We start from the raw sequence: 18,250 nt of genomic DNA, 5'->3' as shown, positions 1-18,250 counted from the left end.
CTGTCAACTCACATCTATTCATCCATCTGCCTTTTTTCTTTCCTTATACCACCGTTCTCTCCTAAAATACATTCCACTTTCTGCTTGAAACAAACCAGATCAAATGAGGCTGGAGATGCAAACTGCAGTGAAATACAATATACGCTGGCTGAATGGTTTGTATGTGTCCCTGATATTCATTTTTTACTTCCAAAAACCTCTCTAGTCCTCCCTCTGTGTGTGTGTGTGTGTGTGTGCGTGTGTGTGTGTGTGTGTGTGTGTGTGTGTGTGTGTGTGTGTGTGTGTGTGTTCACCTGCTGGTCCACCGCAACAGCATCCAGGCCGTCATACATGATGCTGACCCAGCCGTCTTTACATGACAGCACAAACAGCGACATCAGCGCCTGGAAGAGTGAGACACATAAATTAGTGCCATGCTGTCAATTAGTTTGTCAGAGCAGGTGTCAGTGTGTGTGTGTGTGTGTGTGTGTGTGTGTGTGTGTGTGTGTGTGTGTGTGTGTGTGTGTGTGTGTGTGTGTGTGTGTGTGTCTGAGTGTGTGTGTGTCTGAGTGTGTGTGTGAGTGTGTGACAAACCTGTCCCAGGTTGTCAAAGTTGTATTTCCGTCGGACCCAGCGGTATCCTGCCCCCAGACACTGGGTTTTATTGGTGATGTTACTCACATCGAGTCCCTCGCAGTAGAAGAACTTCCCTTTGAACAGCTGCATTCACAGACAGATGTGTGCACACACAGATAAACACATACAAGAACACTGTAACCTCCAGGTAATATAAACAAATGATGTATTGCTGTACAGTAAATTACTCAGCAAGCGCCTACAGGCCTACTGTATGTTGCAGCTAAGATATCCAAGTACCATCTGGTCCAGCCTGCTCCACAGTCATTACACACTCCAGCGTGGTTGTTCTCACGGCATAATTCAGTGGAAGTGTGTTTGAGAAATGCATGCCTGTGTGTCAATGAGGGCTGGGTATATGATACACATTGATTCTGAATAATTACTATGTCCGAGGGCTGTGTATCGCTACTGATTTCCCAAATCAATTTGATTTCCCATTCTCAAAGAACTAGTGCTGAAAACTGTACAACGAACCCTCTGACCTGGTGCTTTATTCAAAATAGGACATAAAGAACTAACCCCTTAAAGTAGTTACATTACAGTTTTTTTTATTGCTTTGATGGCATGGCATGCAAGAAGACTTTTTCCATAGGTGCATCGCAAGAGAAAATATTGAGTGCGATGTAGATGAGGCCATGTGGCCCATTCGTCAAGAGAGAATTGACTAGAAGAGATTTTTTTCCTTATTGGACAGAATTTTTATTTTTATTTTCCTTATGTCTTACACAGTGATGGATTTTTATACTATATATGTGGTTTCTGTTGGAATATTTCATTTCTTAGCCACAATCTCAAAAAAAAAAGAATGAATACTGCATTCAATAAAATTTGAAAAATCATGTTTATGATTCTGGATCTTTGTTTTGCAAGAAAGCAAATTGGCACTGATATGTGAGCTGCTGACCAGTAATGCAGCACTGATTCACATTGAGAGCTGAATGTAGTATTTTGATGCCCCTTGTTTAATGACTGATTGGAAGCGCTTATGCACTTGTGTGCAAGTTGTGTTGTTTGAGGGCAAAATTTGCTTTTGGTCCATATTTTAAATGTTTTGGCGGAGTCAGGGCCTTTTGCAGGCAAAATTAGTCATTTTGACCATTGGTGCCACTGTTTAGGCCTTTGCGTTAACAGTTTTGAAAAATGTGTGTTTTGAGTCGACTACTGCGTCAAAGCAATCAAAAAAAACTGTAATGTACTTTTAATTTAACATGAACACACAACAGTAGTCAATAAAGTGCAAGAGAGTATTGAGCGCTATTGTCATTCAAATATCTTGAGTTGAGAGTTCAAAGGACCCCTTTAAAAAAGGACATGAAGGTTTTTCTCTCACCAAAATTCAACCTAACATCGGAGCATTATTTAACGCCCTTCCTGACAAGCTAGCATGACATGGTGACTCGATACCGTATTATTCACATGACGTGCAATTTTATATCAGAATTATTATTATTTTAAATCCAGTTCTAGTGTTGATATTCAGCATGCATCAAGCATCATTTCCTGTGTAAGCGTTCATTTTAATATTTGTAAAAAATCAAACTAATAATCAATGTAGATGGGGAGAGCTTACGAAATGGCTTTTAGCACCAAAATGCTATTTAAACTCGATGCTGAACAGATCGTTTTGTCTCCTGATCCCTTAAAATGAAACGATGTGGGGAGGATCTTGAGGCCCAAAGAGAGAGAATAGAATAGAATAGAATTACTTTAATGATCCCAGACTGGGAAATTATGTTGTAACAGCAGTAGTGGGTCCGCAAATAAAAACTTTGTACATAACATAAATAGAATCCAATATATACATAGTGTATATATACTATATATACACTATGTAGATATAGTATATAATGTATATATACTATATATACATTATATACTATATATATTGTGCTATAAACAATAAACAATATTAATATATACAGTACAACACAAAACAAAAGCAGATGAAACTATCCAAAATTTCACAAGAAGAAAAAGACATCTACAAGTCAAATCAATAAAATAAATACATATTTCTTGCTACAGACATATTTACTTCTTTCTTTCTCACACCTTTAATTATTTGGGACCCCTAAGATGGATCTTTGGACCCCATGGAGGGTCCCAGCCCATAGCATGGGAAACCACAGTTTTTATTTTAAAAAAGCCTTATCGTTGTTTTGAATATTAAAAAACGTTGATGATAAAATTCCTTAAATAAATAATTAACAAAACGAATGAATCAATGCAATTATTAATAGAGAAATCCAGGTGAAAATCCAATTAAAAAAAACACGTTTCAGCACAATCCCTCTGTAGTTGAAGCATTGTATTTTTAATTACTTCCAGGGACTCTGGCGCATAATCAGCAGCTCATTTGCATTTCCTCCAAAATGTTCCCTCCACTTTTTATTACTCGAAGCATCTCTGAGATGTGCCTCGTTAATTTTGAATCATGGTGATCGGTGTCTTCTCGCAGCTGAAAAGACAACAAGCTTTGGATGTTTGGGCACATAAAACCGTGTGAAAAGAGGTTAAAATGAGTGTTTTTCAATGCAAAAAAGGACAAATAATGAGATTTATCTTAAACCGATAGAGAGAACGGGGAATATACGGTATAAATGTTTACCTGGACACCCAGAATTCCAAACACGATGAAGAAAGCACAGCAGATGAGGACAATATTGCCAATGGGTCTGAGAGATGTGATCAGAGTCTCCACCACCAGCTTCAGACCAGGAGCTCGACTTATCACCCTGCACACACACACACACACACACACACACACACACACAGAGTCACACACATGCTACACAGGTTCACCAGGTAGTATTAATGGAGTAAACAGTGGAGAAAATACCGTACTCCTACCGTACCTGAGTGGTCGCAGTGTGCGAAGCAGACGAAGCACACGGAGGATGCCTAAGATTCGATTACCACCTGCTGATGCGATGGACACCAGGATGTCCACCAGCGACACAAACACCAGCAGTCCGTCCAATATATTCCAGCTGCTCTGCAGGTACACACCCTCTCCAAAGTACATGCCCATAGCTACCACCTTACCACACACACACACACACACACACACACAAACACAGACACACAGATCCAGCACAATTACTGAAATAATAAAATAATATGAGGTGTAAAATGAGTCTGAAAGCAATTCCGATGCCCACCCAGGAAGAAAATTGCCCTTTTATAAGTAAGCTGAGAAAATTACTTTGAAGTGAAGTGCTTGTCTTGTTATGGTTACCTTGATCATCATTTCACCCACGAAGATCACAGTGAAGATGTAATTGGACACACTGAGGAACACTCGCTCCTGTCACACACACACAGAAACATATTACACGCACATGTGAGTGGGAAAACACACACACACATTGAGAAGCACAGTCATCAATTTAAGTAGCTTTCGCTTTGATTCTGGATTCAAACTGCAATGTGTTACATAATGAGCTGGGGGAAAAATCCATCCCGATTGTAGTGGGAACATAATAAAAACTTTCAAAGAATCCTTTGTAATCAACACAACACAACACAGGGGCGGCTGTGGCTTAGTGGTAGAGTGGGACGTCCTCCATTCGAGAGATTGGCAGTTTGATCCCTAGCTCCCCCGGTCCACATGTCGAAGTGTCCTTGGGCAAGACACTGAACCCCGAATTGCTCACCCGTGCTGCGCATGGGTGTGTAAATGTGGTGTGAATGGTTAGATTAGATGGTTTGTAGAGGTTCACTGCCATCAGTGTGAAAGTCTGTGTGAATGGGTGAATGTGACAAACACTGTGAAAGCGCCTTGAGTAGTCAGAAGACTAGGAAGGCGCTATATAAGTACAAGTCCATTTACATAAGGAATAGAAAAACAACATTTAAAAACCAAAATGAAGATGGAAATAATGTCAGTAAACAGAATAAATCAGCCCAGGCAGGGAACACAGTTTAAGGGCAAAGTTAAAGCTATGACATTTAGGTCAAAGTTTTGGCTCAGGCTCATTGTTTGACGATGCTCGGGAATGCATTGTGTCAATGAGGGTCCTCACAAGTATAGAGAAAATATACGTGAACATGTGTGTCTGCGTGTGTGTGTGCTACCATGCTGTTGGGCTGTATGTCAGGTCTCTCCAGTGCAATGGTGATGCAATTAAGGAAGATGAAGAGGAGGATGACATGATCAAACATCTTGTGACCTATGACCCTCTGACACCACAACCGGAGCCTGAAGAGAGAAACACAGAGGGAGATAAATGAGCGTCTCACGTTCGCACTCATGACACATCACACACACCACTGCATTCATCAACATAATGTGTTTGTTTTCACTCGCACAGCTTTAATTGATAAAAAGTGAATATTGTATTACAGGGCCTCGGCTGTAACCTTCACACTTCCACTGTGAATTTTCACACATGCTGTAGTTCAAGCCCCCCGGGCCGCTCAGGAGAATATCAGGGGCAGTGTGCGTATGTGTGGTTTTGTGCATATTTACCGATTGTGTGGAGCGAACAGATAGAGAGACCACTCTTCATGCTCCAGGCACCACTGAGGCTCATATGGCTCCAGTATCTTCTTCAGCTTCTTACATAAACTCTGGAGGGAACACACACACACACACACACACACACACACACACACACACACCGCATACATTTGCATTAGGTTTCTTTTTTTGTCGTCATTAGCTCATTTTCTATAATCATGCCGTGCTCATGTTCTCATAATTTTACTTGGCGGAAAACAGTGAATTGCAGTCGTGACCTCAACACAGCACAAGTTTTTCAAACAATGTTCCCAATATTTCCTCCACTCTGATCGTTATTTAAATTCAGCTAATTAAATATTTTCAAAGCGACTAAGGACACTAAGGTTGGAATTTATGCCTTTGCATTTGCATAATTAGCAGCAGATTTTGAACTTTTGAACAACAGGACACAAGCTCTTTTAATAACTTGTATTAACGGGGTTTAGATTGGAAGTGGGGCTGTATGAGGTACTTATCCATCGTCACTTTGTTACCTACAGTAGATGAAGGTCGGCACGGAGCCAGTTTGAAGAAGCAGGCAGAGGACGGGCACAGTAGCTAAGTGGTGTACTTGGGTTCAGCACCTAAACGTATTTTAACCATCTTAAAAAACAGTTTAATTTTACACTATATTTAGAATATTTTTACCACTTTCCCTTTCCATCAGACGGATCTGTTTAAGTTTACAGGGGAGCAACTGAAGTCGTTCTCTTTAAAGCCAACAGACTTCACTCAACATGGGAGAGGGCTGTCTGACGGCAAGGTAAATTGGTAAAAAAGATACTCTGAATATAGCTTCAACTTAAACTGATACTGATTTGTTTTAGGTGAGCCTTTTTTAGGAGGATAAAATACAGTATATGAAGCTGCTGCTCCTGTCTACAGCTGCACATCGCTTAGCTTCGATGCCCGTCCTCCTGTCTGCTTCTCCAAACTCGGGACATGTCGGCCGCCCTCTACTGTGATTTCAATTCAATTCAATTCAATTCAATTTGATTTATAGTGCCAAATCATAACAAAAGTTATCTCAGGACACTTTACAAACTAGGTAAAGACCACACTCTATTTAATTCTAAGTCTACACTTATTAATGATAAACATAGACCCAACAATTCCCCCGTAGAGTACGGTGGCAACGAAAACCTTCCCTATAACAGACAGGAACGTCAGACAGACCCAGCTCTGTGGAGGACGGTCATCTGTAGGTAGGTAACACACTGACTGCCATGAAAATGTGATTTCATTATGATCCACTTAAACAGACTAACAACACATTCAAATGAATAACACAAATGCAGAGAGCTGCACCTCCTCAACCTCGTCCTCCTCCTGATCGCTGTGGTAGTGCATGGTCAGGGGTGCATCATCAGGGAGGTGAAAGGTTGTGCCGTTGCAGTCGGGCGAGTGGAGTATGGGCACCTGCAGGTACTCCGGCTGGTCCAGAGACTGCTCCCTGCTGCTGAAGTTGGAGCTTGTGTGTGTGTCGGACAGCAGGGACTCCATCTCCCCCGACTGGCTCTTCCTGTGGAGGCTGGGAGCTCGGCTGATGCTGGTCCAACTGGAGCGACGGCTCTCCGGCCCGCTGTCCCACGGGACCTGTGAAGGCAACTTTAAACAACAAGAACAACCACAGTCTGAAGTGCAAAGATTTCTTTCTTAAAAAATGAAAGATAGAATATTTTGTCAGTAGCTGTCCTGTGGTGCAAATGCCAGCAGACACGTGACCACACCACCCGCTCCAGCAGCCTTATTATGTTAAATGTTCCTCAAACCAACACTGTGTTTGGTTAAAGTGCTTTTAAATATTTAGCACCTTTATCTTTAAATAAACTACAGGATCGTTTCAAACTGGAATCCCTCATCAGCACGGAGCATTTCAAAAGCAGGATTAGGACTTTTTTAATACAATTTGCACATGTACTGTCTCTGAGCACTGATCCCCTCCCTTTTTATTTATATATATAAATGTGAAACTTGTATGTTTAGGCTGCTGTCTTGGCCACGACTCCCTTGGAAAAGAGATTTTAAATCTCAATGGGAATATTCTTGGTTAAATAAAGGCAAATACAAAATGTGATAATATTTGATATGCTCCTAATTTCTGCCTGAGTGAGTGTTACTCTACTGGTCAAAGGGTAAGGACATGAATGTAAATAAATCTAATGTGTGGGAGAAAGAGGAGCTAAATGGGATGAAAGAAAAAGCTTTTTATTCATTCACTCCGCGTAATAAAAAAGACGCGTGCCGTGTGAAACTGGATTTAAAAGATGGTGATGACAGTCAAAAGCACCCACATTACTTTGCAGGTAAAAGTGAATTAGTACAACAACCTGAAGTGTCACAAAAATTCCAGGAAAATCCACTTAAACATCCACAGCAGGAGAGCCGGTGACAGCGGCGTGCCACCAATTAACAAGGCAGAAACGGTCAAAAAGAGCAGCAATGCATGTCATTTTTCTCTGCACTGCACAGGTTAGACTCTGTCACGCCTCAGAAAACACATTTCTTCTCCTGTGATGATTCTGAAACACCACATGATCAGAGTGCATAGCTCCACTCAGGTATTAGACATGCTGGTTGCAAGAAATCTGGCTTTACAAATGTTTCATGAGGAAGGAAATTCAAGTCATTTGTTAGGACTTAAGAATGCCCACGGTGGGTTTTGTTCAGAAACACTTAATGTAAGCATACAAAAACTCTACGAGGCACCTCTAACAGAAGCTTCTTAAGGAGGTATCTTTGCGCTTTTATCATTTGTAGCATTTTAAAAAACAATCACAAGTTTATAAATGAATCTTCCTGATCATATTCAAAGCACATCTTGTTCTGACTTTAACTCCTTTCTAATATATTTTTTACAGTTTACAGTTTAAGTGGTTCTGTAAATCAGCATTATTTCTGATATTGAGTGTGGTGCTGATAGTTAAAGTAGAAGCAAGTGTCCAAGGCTCACCGGTGACCTCTGCTCAAGGCTGTGGATGTCCATGGAAGCAGCGCTCGCCCTGCGTGACTGGGCGGAGTTTATGGTGGGCGTGGCCGCAGTGTGCGTGATGACGGGCAGAGGAGGAGCAAGAGGCGGGGGCATGGAGGCTTTTGGGTTCAGGAGACCATTAGGGCTCAGCATCATGGCCTGGATCTTGAGCTCTGAACACACACAAACAGATGCAAACAGAAAAATACTTTTTTCACAGTTTTTGCCATCATGTTCATCTGTTATGATCAGAGCTGTAGCTTCTATTAAAGTCATGTGTCCAGTATTTTTTTGCTTTTTAAACGTGAGGACCTGAATAGTACTTTGCATTTTACATTTTAGGGATACACATAGTATAATTTAGGTTAAAAAATGCAGACACCAATACATCTTAGACATCGTCATTTTACACACAGAGTTTTTAGCCCTTAGACAAATGTAAAAAAAGTAGAGTAGATAACAATCTTAGAAAATTGCTTTCAGATCTCCATGGAGAGAAACCCTGGGATGTGCAGCTGTTTTCTAATTAATAAATAATAAAAAAACATTGAAAAGTATTCAAATGAATAGATCATTTTCAGAATGTTAGGGTTCAAGTACAGCGGGTCAAAGGCCTGTCAGGTTTATACACCTTTTCCAAAGTCAAATTCAAACACTTTTCCAGTATTTCGATGTTCATTTTCAAGCTTTTCCAGTACCCTTCAGCTGTGGTAAATGACATATTTACTGTATATACAGTATATAGAGTATATATATTATACTAATGCTTGTACTTATCACATTATAGTAGATGTTATTGGGCTATAAACGATGTTATGTTTGGGACAGAATTTAACAGAACGCCCGATGTCAGCTGGGATCGGCTCCAGCCCCCCGCGACCCCGACAGGGACAAGCCGTTGAAGATGAATGAATGAATGAATAACAAGTTAAAAGAAAACAGAACAAAGTTTCTTGTTTTAAAATGTGTCATCTGTTTACAGGTAGAATTGGCATCCTATATAACCTTCATTTCAAGTGGTTTCATGTACTTTTCAAACTTTGAAAACACCACATTTACAAGTGTTTTGAAAGATTTCCAGTGCCCGTAAGAACCCTGGTCTGTAAATGTGATTAATGTTTCAGACATTGGATGATTATTTTACCGTTCGTGTTTTCTCTTCAAGACAACGTCTGTTACCCTGGAGGATTGTTTAAAACTTGCATGATCATCCGACTGCTTGTGCATCTCTCCCTATCCGATGTCTTTTTGGAAATGTCGCAACATTTCCCTGATCGCAGCAATTACAGTACAATGGCATTATTACAGTTTTTCTCAATTGCTAAGACACATTTCTTGAAAGCTTCTCTCCTTTTCTCTAAACTGTGAACACAAACACCAATTTTCAAGCTACATTCACAAAACCTCAGACTCTTCTTGCAAAACCAAACTTTCACCTCAGAACAGTTCAATCTGTGCCCAAAACTGAACTTTGTTGTCAAATCGTGCCCCAAGTCAATCAAAATAAAACACTACTGAGCAGTCACTAAACACTACATAGAAAAATAGAAAACACAATGCTCAGGACATGAAGCTGAATGCATGTTGCAAAACAAAAAAACTGTGCATTTAGCAATTGTACACTAAGACAAAAAACAGAAATCTTGTGCATTAACACGCAGCACTTGTACAAAACAAACAGAAATGGTATGCATTTGCCACTTGTGTACATGTGCCACCTGTCCTCCCACCCCCATGTGGCAGTCTTTCAATTCTACTAAAAGAGAACATGCAGTTACAAAACATATACATGGAAAACTAGGCCTACAGACAGTGAGACTAACCCTCCATTACAATACTACAGTACATTGGCACAGTGATGTACTGAAACATATATTTACTTACAGTATACTGTGGTACAGTATATACTGTAATATGTCATACAGTAATTTGCTCATACATTTAAATACTGTACTATAATGTCAGAAAAGATAATTACCAGTGAATCTACCAATGTTTGGTTGTACCCTTTGTCCGACCTCCCTCATGCTCATACCACGGACAAGAACATGGTCAATCACAGTAGCTCTGATTTCATCAGATATTACTGTTCTTTGTCTTCGCTGACCACCTTGACCACCTCGACCCCCTTGACCTCCTCTCACACAAACTCTTCCTCTTAGATTTCTGTCCATTGTAGTGCCTCACAAATCAGTGCTCTCTGAACTGACTTTATACATTTCCTCACATCATTAGCCACAAGTCTGATCAATTTGGAGTTGTTGTGTTCAAGTAGTGACAACCGTGCTTTAATTGTGTTTGACTTTTGCCACCTGTGCTCACCATTATGCAGCACATGTGCATCACAATGAAAATGTGTTGGTAAGTTGTGTCTAAACAGGTGAAAAGTGCTCATGGTGTTGCCAAAAGATTGATTCAATCAGTAGGCAACAGAGAAATTGGTTCAGACAACAGGGTTTAGTGTTTTAGCAATTGAGAAAAACTGTAACAAAAACAAAGTTGAACAACAGTACATTCAGTTGCACAAACCAAGGTGATCAGTTAAGGTTGACTGCAGGAGAGTGTGTGTTTCGGTGTTTAGATCTAAGAGTTTGCACCTGCAGCGTACAGCTCTCTCAACTTCTCCTCGTCATCGTAACAGAGCGATTGTCTCTCGTCGTCTGACTCAGATCTGTTGGCATCGCCCTAAAAACACAGACACACATTCATTACTATGATGTCCTCATCATTTTCATCATCATCATCACCCCCTTGCCTCTTTTCACTGTCTGTTGACTGTTGTAAAATTGAAAATTATGAGCAAGTTGAGAGGGAAAGACTGAGAGCGCGGGAAGCAGACGGGTGAAGGGGATCTCCAGTGTTCTCTAGTTGAGTTATGTGCATGGCTTTGGCAGCGATCTCCTGTAGTCACGCCAATAAAGCTTTACTGAATTTAATTAGAATTCACACCAGAAAGATGGAGGCAGACGGCTTCGGCAAAGGGTATCTGTATGTGTGTATGTGTGTGTGTGTGTGAGAGAGGGAGGGAGGGAGAGAGAGAAAGAGAGAGAGAGAGAGAGAGAGAGAGAGAGAGAGAGAGAGGGAGGGAGGGAGCGAGTGCTCTCTGATGCTGGAGATAAAAGATGAAAACTAAACAACAAAAGCTCACCAGCTGTGAATGGCAGGCGATATCAAACACATCCTACCCTGGAGAGTATTGTATTGTACACATAGTGTGTATGCGTGTGTGTGTGTGTGTGTGTGAGAGAGAGAGAGAGAGAGAGAGGAAGAAATGGGGAGAGAAAGAAAGGGAGGACAACTGAGAAAGAATCAGAAAAAAACAGTGATGGATAAAGAGAGAGAGGGGAGACGCCGCACAGGCAGGATGGTGGAGATTATTCTCTTGTAGGCAGATTTGGTATCATCAGCACAACAGAGCTCAATTAGTCTTGTTCCCCGCCTCACTCTCTAAGCAGCTCAAATAAAACGGCATCTTTGCCCTTACTTCGGCTTGAAAGCCCTCAACCAAAATGGCTACGAGCAGGTTGAAGAGGACGTAGTTGCCAAAGGTCATGAGGGCTACGAAATAGAGGGCAGCCAACGGCGTGGTGGAGGCCATCCCGTTATAGAGCACTGCGTTCCAGTCCTCCTGGGTGAGGATCTGCAGATGGGAAGAGAGAAGTCAAACGTATGTGAGGATAAGACTGTCAAACATAAAGAGCACCACAAATGCAGCCGACAGACAAGTTGGATAAGAAGAAGAAGAAGAAGAAGAAGAGCAGATTCTTCTTTAATATCTCATCGTCAGTTGAACGGTAATGATGCTCATCAGTGTTAAATGAGCTCCTGTGGCGTGCTTGTTTCATTCCTCTTCCTCCCACTCGGCTTGTGAAGCGTAACTTACCTGCCCACTGGGAGAGGTTTAGATTTTGTTGAAAGAGCGAGTGTGAGGAAGGAAATAATGTAGAGTATTGCCGGGGCAAGTGCTGTTGACGCCGACAGCTGCAGTTTGAATCTCATCCCAATTAATTTTAAAACCACATTTAACAAAATTCCTCTCAATTAAATATTTTGTCAGTGTGTTTGTGTGCTCGCACACATCTGTACGTTTGTATTAGTGTCAGAGAGGGCGCATGTTGGTGCGTTTGTCTTACCTGAAACACAGTGACAGTCGCCCAGAGCAGAGAGTCAAAGTTTTTCCTGTCGGGTAAGGTGTCTCCACTGTCTTGTCGCAAACCAAATTTGCAGCCGAACAAATGCATTCCCAAGATGCTGCAGAGACACAAACAAACACCCACACGAATACACAAAACAATGAGAAAATACATTACTTTCATTACATGGTAATTTAATGTGGATATGTAATGCTGCCTGTGTGAGTAATTGTGTACGTGTAAAGGGTGATGATGCATGTGGTAATATGTCCTGTAACAGCGTAAGAAAAAGGTCAAAAGTAATGATTATGGTTTTCTGTAATTATTAATGGTGAGATAGCTGCTTGGCTTGACTCAGCCTGCAGTCTTGCCTTTAGAGAAAGTAAGAATATACCTGAATATGAATATAAAGAGCATCAGCAGCATGCAAAACGTGGCCACATTGTCCATCGTCTTCATCAGCACCACCAGCTGCCTCCTCAGGGCGGGAAGGAAGCGGACCAGCTTCAAAACTCTCAGCAGTCGAAAGGTACGCAGCACCGAAAGGCCTCCCTCTGCTTCACCTACAATCTCCCACACACTTAAACACAGGGCAGATTATAAACACAGTTACATTCACATTGAAGCAACAGAAGAGTCAATATGTACTCAACCGCAGCGGTAACTCTTTTGAAGTCAGCATTAGCATCACCCACAAAAAGGCTCCCTTCCTAAGTCACTTTTCTTGTGACAGTGTCGCAACTGAAAATAGGAAATGAGCCAATGCTGTATACAACTTACCAGCCAATAAAGGAGGTGAAAGCAGTGTGCGCTGGCACGGTAAACAAGCCAAGCCCTTCAAGTACAGATACATAATTTAGCTTGTAGTACTACATAATGGAGTGGATACAGGACCCTTGGACCCAGAGAGCAACCGCACAGCTGTGATGCCAGTCACTGTGACCGTCTGGGGTATATAACTGCAGTTGACTCACAGTGAGGACTTTCCAATGAAAAAGACCAATATCCACTAACAGAATTCCCATTTTTAGGGTAAAGTTAAAGTCCCCGCCCCTCAGAGCCCCACCTGATGATGACAATGATGCTGTCGAAGCCGTTGTAGGGGTTCTTGATGTAGCCAAAGAGCCCGAGAGCCATGAGCTTCAGCAGCATCTCCAGACTGAACAGACTCGTGAACACCATGTTACTGATCTCCAAAATATCTGTCAGCTCCTGCGGCTGAAGAGAGGCAAAGTGTTTGTGAAGAGAAACCAGGGAGAGATTGATGCACAGATATAGGACAGGCAGAGAGAAAAACGAACAAATAAAGACGTACAGGCTGGCAGCGAGGAGGGCGGTATAGAGTCGACATGTTAGAACTTTCTGAACTGCTACTCAAGGCTGAAGTGTACATTTACGTGGATGAAGTCTTAGATATGGAGAGAGAGAAACTGCACTATGCGAATGCAGGTGTGTTTTTACCCACAATCCTTTGGAGTAGAGTGAGTGAATACACTTCTCTCATGAATATTATTGACATTACTTAAAGCATCATTCTCAAAACTGCAGGGAGCTCCCCTCGGGAGGGACACAAGGAGGGACACAAGGAGGGACACAAGCCCCTTGAGGCAGATATGTGATCTGTGATACTGTATAAATGAAACTGACTTGACACACACTTGACTCGAGGGGAAAGGCATATTTAAAGCTGAGTTTAGTCGAGAGTGTTCTCATGATAGCAAGGTTATCAAGATAAAAAGAAGATAAATGCAGAAATCTCGATCTTAGTTTCACTGTCCAATAAGTGAGCGTGTGTTTGAGACTTTAATTGATTCAGACTCTTAGACAAAGCTGGGGGAACAGCCTACTTAGTTTCGCTTCATTCCTGGATGCCTATGGGATCATGATTATGTTATTTGATCCCAAAGACACTCAACTATTAAGCCAACATATTATTCTGTTTGGACTACACCAAACACATAGGTCCTGAGGCATTTATTAGTTTCTGACTCTGGAATTTTTAATAAAATGATCTTTAACCAAATTACACACATTTTCTTTGTGATCTTTAATGAAATAACCAATGTCATTTTTTTTGCCACTTCAATTCAATGAGCCTCCCCTGTAACTATCTGGAGCCCCACTGTGGAGGCCTGACTCCCACTATGAAAATATAAATATAATATCATATTTAAAGGCACTGTACTTGATATTCAGAGCATTAAAATAGCTGAAAACAGCTATTTTCTAAATAAAGATAAAGTGGAGTACTGTTGGGATAGACAGTCCAGCCATGCACGCATGTGTTAGTGCATATGGCCGTGAAAAAACTAAAAAATAACATTCATTTTGGCTGTTTTGTTAGTCATTTACGCCTTGTCATTATTGGCTCACACCAATAACATTAGTTTGCAGGACGGTGAAGGGCATGAAAGACTCCTGATTTCAAACAAATGACAGAAAAGGTTTGAACCACAGACTGTAGGGCTTTTCTTTACTTTTTATTATTATCAACAAATCTTAATAATGAGTTGTCTATTGCCTGAATATCCAAAGTCTAATATGTCTTGTGCGTGCATGACATAGATCTTGTCAATTAAATACTATGGCACTAAAAAGAGCCACCATGCACTGCGGCGTTAGGAAGCATTTCTTCATTACAGTGAACACAAACATTGTGGTTCGTTTCTCCCGGCGTGTCAAACCAACAAAGCAGTGTAAACAAGTTAGTGTGTCTCTGCGCATGCTCAGTGACATTTGCCTGACACAGAGTTACTCTCCGCTGATCAAAAAGAAACAAGTCTCTGAGGTTTTTCAGACTCAACTGTTCACTTTCACTGAAACGAGGGAATGCGGTCCTATGAAATTGCACGGCTCTTTGTTTGTACTTAATAGTTTTTAAGATGACAATTGATTTTTATGGCACAAAGGGAAAAAATATGAGGATTTGGCAGTGTATTCATACATCACTCTAGTCATTCATACACTTTCATTGATGGCTGTGGTCTCTTCAAAGGATTTGTTGATAATAAAAAGGATAAAATAGGGCTGCCCTTATTCTTAAAGACTATTTATTCAAGGAGTCAAGGCCAACTAGATCTGTTATATTGTTCAGGAAATGGGCCAGACTCAATATTCTCCCACAGTCTATCCCTGCCTTTCAGCCAATCACAATGTCAGATCTGTCCTCGCTCTTCTCTCTCCATTCGTGCTCGCTCACTTCTCTCACACTGCTCGCTCTCTCTCTCCTCCATTCGCTCTCGCTCACTTCTCTCACACTGCTCGCTCTCCCTCTCTCTCTCTTTCTTTCTTTCTCTCTCTCTCTCTCTCTCTGGTCCCAGGGTCACGCTTTAATTAACACTTCAGGTCTTATGAGTTTCTCCACCTCCTGATACATGCATGTGCACACAGCCACACACACACACACACACACACACACACACACACACACACACACTTTGTAATCTCATATGCTTGATGCTGTAAGTGTTGATTGGAGGGTACGGTTATTGACTCCACCAGTGATTAGCACAACCATTTTCAATCAAACTGTAGTCTCATCCAATCTGCAAGAGGCACGCACATAACTATGCATGATCAGCCAGACATACCTGTTCGTGGTACTCTATGCCCATCGACAGAGTGTTAATAAGGATGGCAATCATGATTCCTCTGCTGAAGTATCTGCTGCCAACAATGAGATCCAGTTTAGTTTGGAGTCCCGCCCAGCAACGCTTGTACAGCCTTTTCTTTGGCTCCGACACCTGTGCATCACCGCGGCAGGGGCTGCTACAATGGCACAGGCTGATACTACGACACGGGCTGTTGCCATGGCATGATTTGCTGTACCCATGATGTTGGTCTTCGGGCTGCTCATTAACATTTTCGCAGTCACTAAGTTGATTGTAGTAGATGCAGTACGGGCATACTGAGGACTCTCCTGGGACTTCACCAGGCAACGGTAACGCAATGTGACCAGCGCACCCACCTGCACAGACACAAAGAAGAGGTGATATAGACACGGGCCACAAAAATCACACATGCACAAGGTTGACCGTAAATAGTTAATTCTGTATGTTGCACTTCTGCAGACATTCTGTCATTCGATATATCATCTGCTCAGTAAGGAAGAGCTCCCTCATTTCATTTCTGGGAGACAAAAATTCAATAACATGGAAGAAACTGTGCAGTTGGGATGCTTTTGTGCAGAGGGGGAGTTCTTTTATTAGAACAGGGATCTGTGTGTGTGTGTGTGTGTGTGTGTGTGTGTGTGTGTGTGTGTGTGTGTGTGGGTGTGTGTGTGTGTGTGTGTGTGTGTGTGTGTGTGTGTGTGTGTGTGTGTGTGTGTGTGTGTGTGTGTGTGTGTGTGTGTGTGTGTTGGGGAGAAGGGCCGTGGAGTGAAGCGGGAGTAAGATTTCAGTGGAATTCATTAGCGAGCAGCTCGGGAGGAATGCTCCAATGACATAACAACAAACAGTAATGTTGCACAAGCAGTTCACTTGTCATCACAATTACAACAAATTCATGTTTCACTGGAGACTGATTTAGTGAATCCAATCTAGTCGTTCTGTGGTCTATAGATAATTTGGGCTGCAAGGAAACTTTCAGCGGGCAGACTCGCTGAAAATGGCCCTGCACTACAAAAAAATATCCTTTGGCCCAGGCCAAAAATGTTTGTGCGTGGGAGTTGTGTCGGACACAATTAGAGTGTATTACTGAATTGTAATTGCAGCATCGTGGACGGCCATGAGATCTTATTCCGGAAAAAATATGCACAGCAGTCAACTGCGAGAGACAAATAATTGTTTGATTCCATTTTAATTGTGCCATAAATTACACATATGATGTTTGTCAATTATAAAGGTAATTTTACAAGTCTTGAAAGTCGCAGTTTTCTGTAAAACATGGCTGAACACACAAAATATGAAAGACTACACACCCGAAAGTCACCTAAGTGACATCTCGCTGAAGCTTCGATGCCTGTGTGTTACGTATCGTGATGTAATATTACCGAGCAACGGGTCTTACTTGTTCTTCCGCTTCCCGGCTGATAAAAAAGACCAGGAGTCACTGGATAAAACACATTTGTGTGTGGAGCATCTTACATACCTAGCTGGCTATGGTAAATGGACTTGTACTTATATAGCGCCTTTCTAGTCTTCTGACTACTCAAGGCGCTTTCACAGTGTCACATTCACCCATTCACACAGACATTCACACTGATGGCAGTGGACATCTACAGACCATCTAATCTAATGTAACCATTCACACCCCATGTACACACCCATGCGCAGCACAGGGAGCAATTCAGGGTTCAGTGTCTTGCCCCAGGACACTTTGACATGTGAACCGGGGAAGGTGGGGATCGAACTGCCTATCTCTCGAATGGAGGACGACCCACTCTTTCACTGTGCCACAGTCGCCCTATGGCGATGTTTATTGTGTGAGACGAGAGATGTAGTTAAGTGAGCGGTTTCACACAAAGCTTAGGTGAACTACGACAAACTGTGACTTTCTTATTATTATTTTTAATATCTTTTAAAATTGACAAACATCCTATTGCACGATTCAAACAGGTTATTATGTCTCTCACCGCTCACTATTATACATGTTTTTTCTGAACTAAGGTCCCATGGGGGACACGGAAAGGGGAGAGACTTTCTCCTTTTAATTATTTTAACTTAATTTGATTAGCATTTTCTCATCAAGGTCACTCATCACGGGGAATACTACTCAGCCTGTGACAGCGGTCGTATGTCTTCTTACACTGGAGGAGATCGTAAAGCCTGAGAAAATAGCCCCAGATGATAACATCGTGATGTAATAAGGGGTTATTACAGGTTAGGGACTACCTGTGTATGAAGTTTTCAAGACTTGCTGTGTTTTCCGAGCATACAGGGGATATAAAATTAGGATATCTTGGCGTCTACTGCTTTGATTTTGACCATCCAGTTTTATGTTTCTCTAACGGGAATCCCCCAATTTTATGGCAGTGTACTTTTATGGATACCCCTTTAAAACCTTTACATTCGGGAAATCAACGTC

At 41.7% G+C, this 18,250-nt stretch overlaps 1 protein-coding gene across 1 annotated transcript in view; it reads right to left on the bottom strand.

Annotated features, from left to right (window-relative positions):
* LOC310962889 (voltage-dependent T-type calcium channel subunit alpha-1H-like) overlaps positions 1-18,250 on the bottom strand; it is a gene marked incomplete at its 3' end in the record, with an annotated part of 37,374 nt that overhangs the window by 10,236 nt on the left and 8,888 nt on the right. The window contains exons 8-22 of the mRNA XM_083935498.1: positions 15,817-16,193; positions 13,293-13,444; positions 12,621-12,806; positions 12,227-12,344; positions 11,578-11,733; positions 10,691-10,778; positions 8,076-8,266; positions 6,431-6,730; positions 5,090-5,190; positions 4,696-4,819; positions 3,857-3,925; positions 3,474-3,658; positions 3,227-3,353; positions 574-699; positions 294-383 (exon numbers count right to left, since the gene is read on the bottom strand). Coding sequence (XP_083791624.1) covers positions 294-383; positions 574-699; positions 3,227-3,353; positions 3,474-3,658; positions 3,857-3,925; positions 4,696-4,819; positions 5,090-5,190; positions 6,431-6,730; positions 8,076-8,266; positions 10,691-10,778; positions 11,578-11,733; positions 12,227-12,344; positions 12,621-12,806; positions 13,293-13,444; positions 15,817-16,193 — 2,390 coding nt within the window. The remainder of the gene's footprint in view (positions 1-293; positions 384-573; positions 700-3,226; positions 3,354-3,473; positions 3,659-3,856; positions 3,926-4,695; positions 4,820-5,089; positions 5,191-6,430; positions 6,731-8,075; positions 8,267-10,690; positions 10,779-11,577; positions 11,734-12,226; positions 12,345-12,620; positions 12,807-13,292; positions 13,445-15,816; positions 16,194-18,250) is intronic.

The sequence above is a fragment of the Echiichthys vipera genome (genome assembly GCF_963691815.1).
Source record: "Echiichthys vipera genome assembly, chromosome: 2".
NCBI classification, from domain to species: Eukaryota; Metazoa; Chordata; class Actinopteri; order Perciformes; family Trachinidae; genus Echiichthys; species Echiichthys vipera.
The sequence above is the reverse complement of the archived record's forward strand: the minus strand, read 5'-3'. Positions and strand labels throughout refer to the sequence as shown.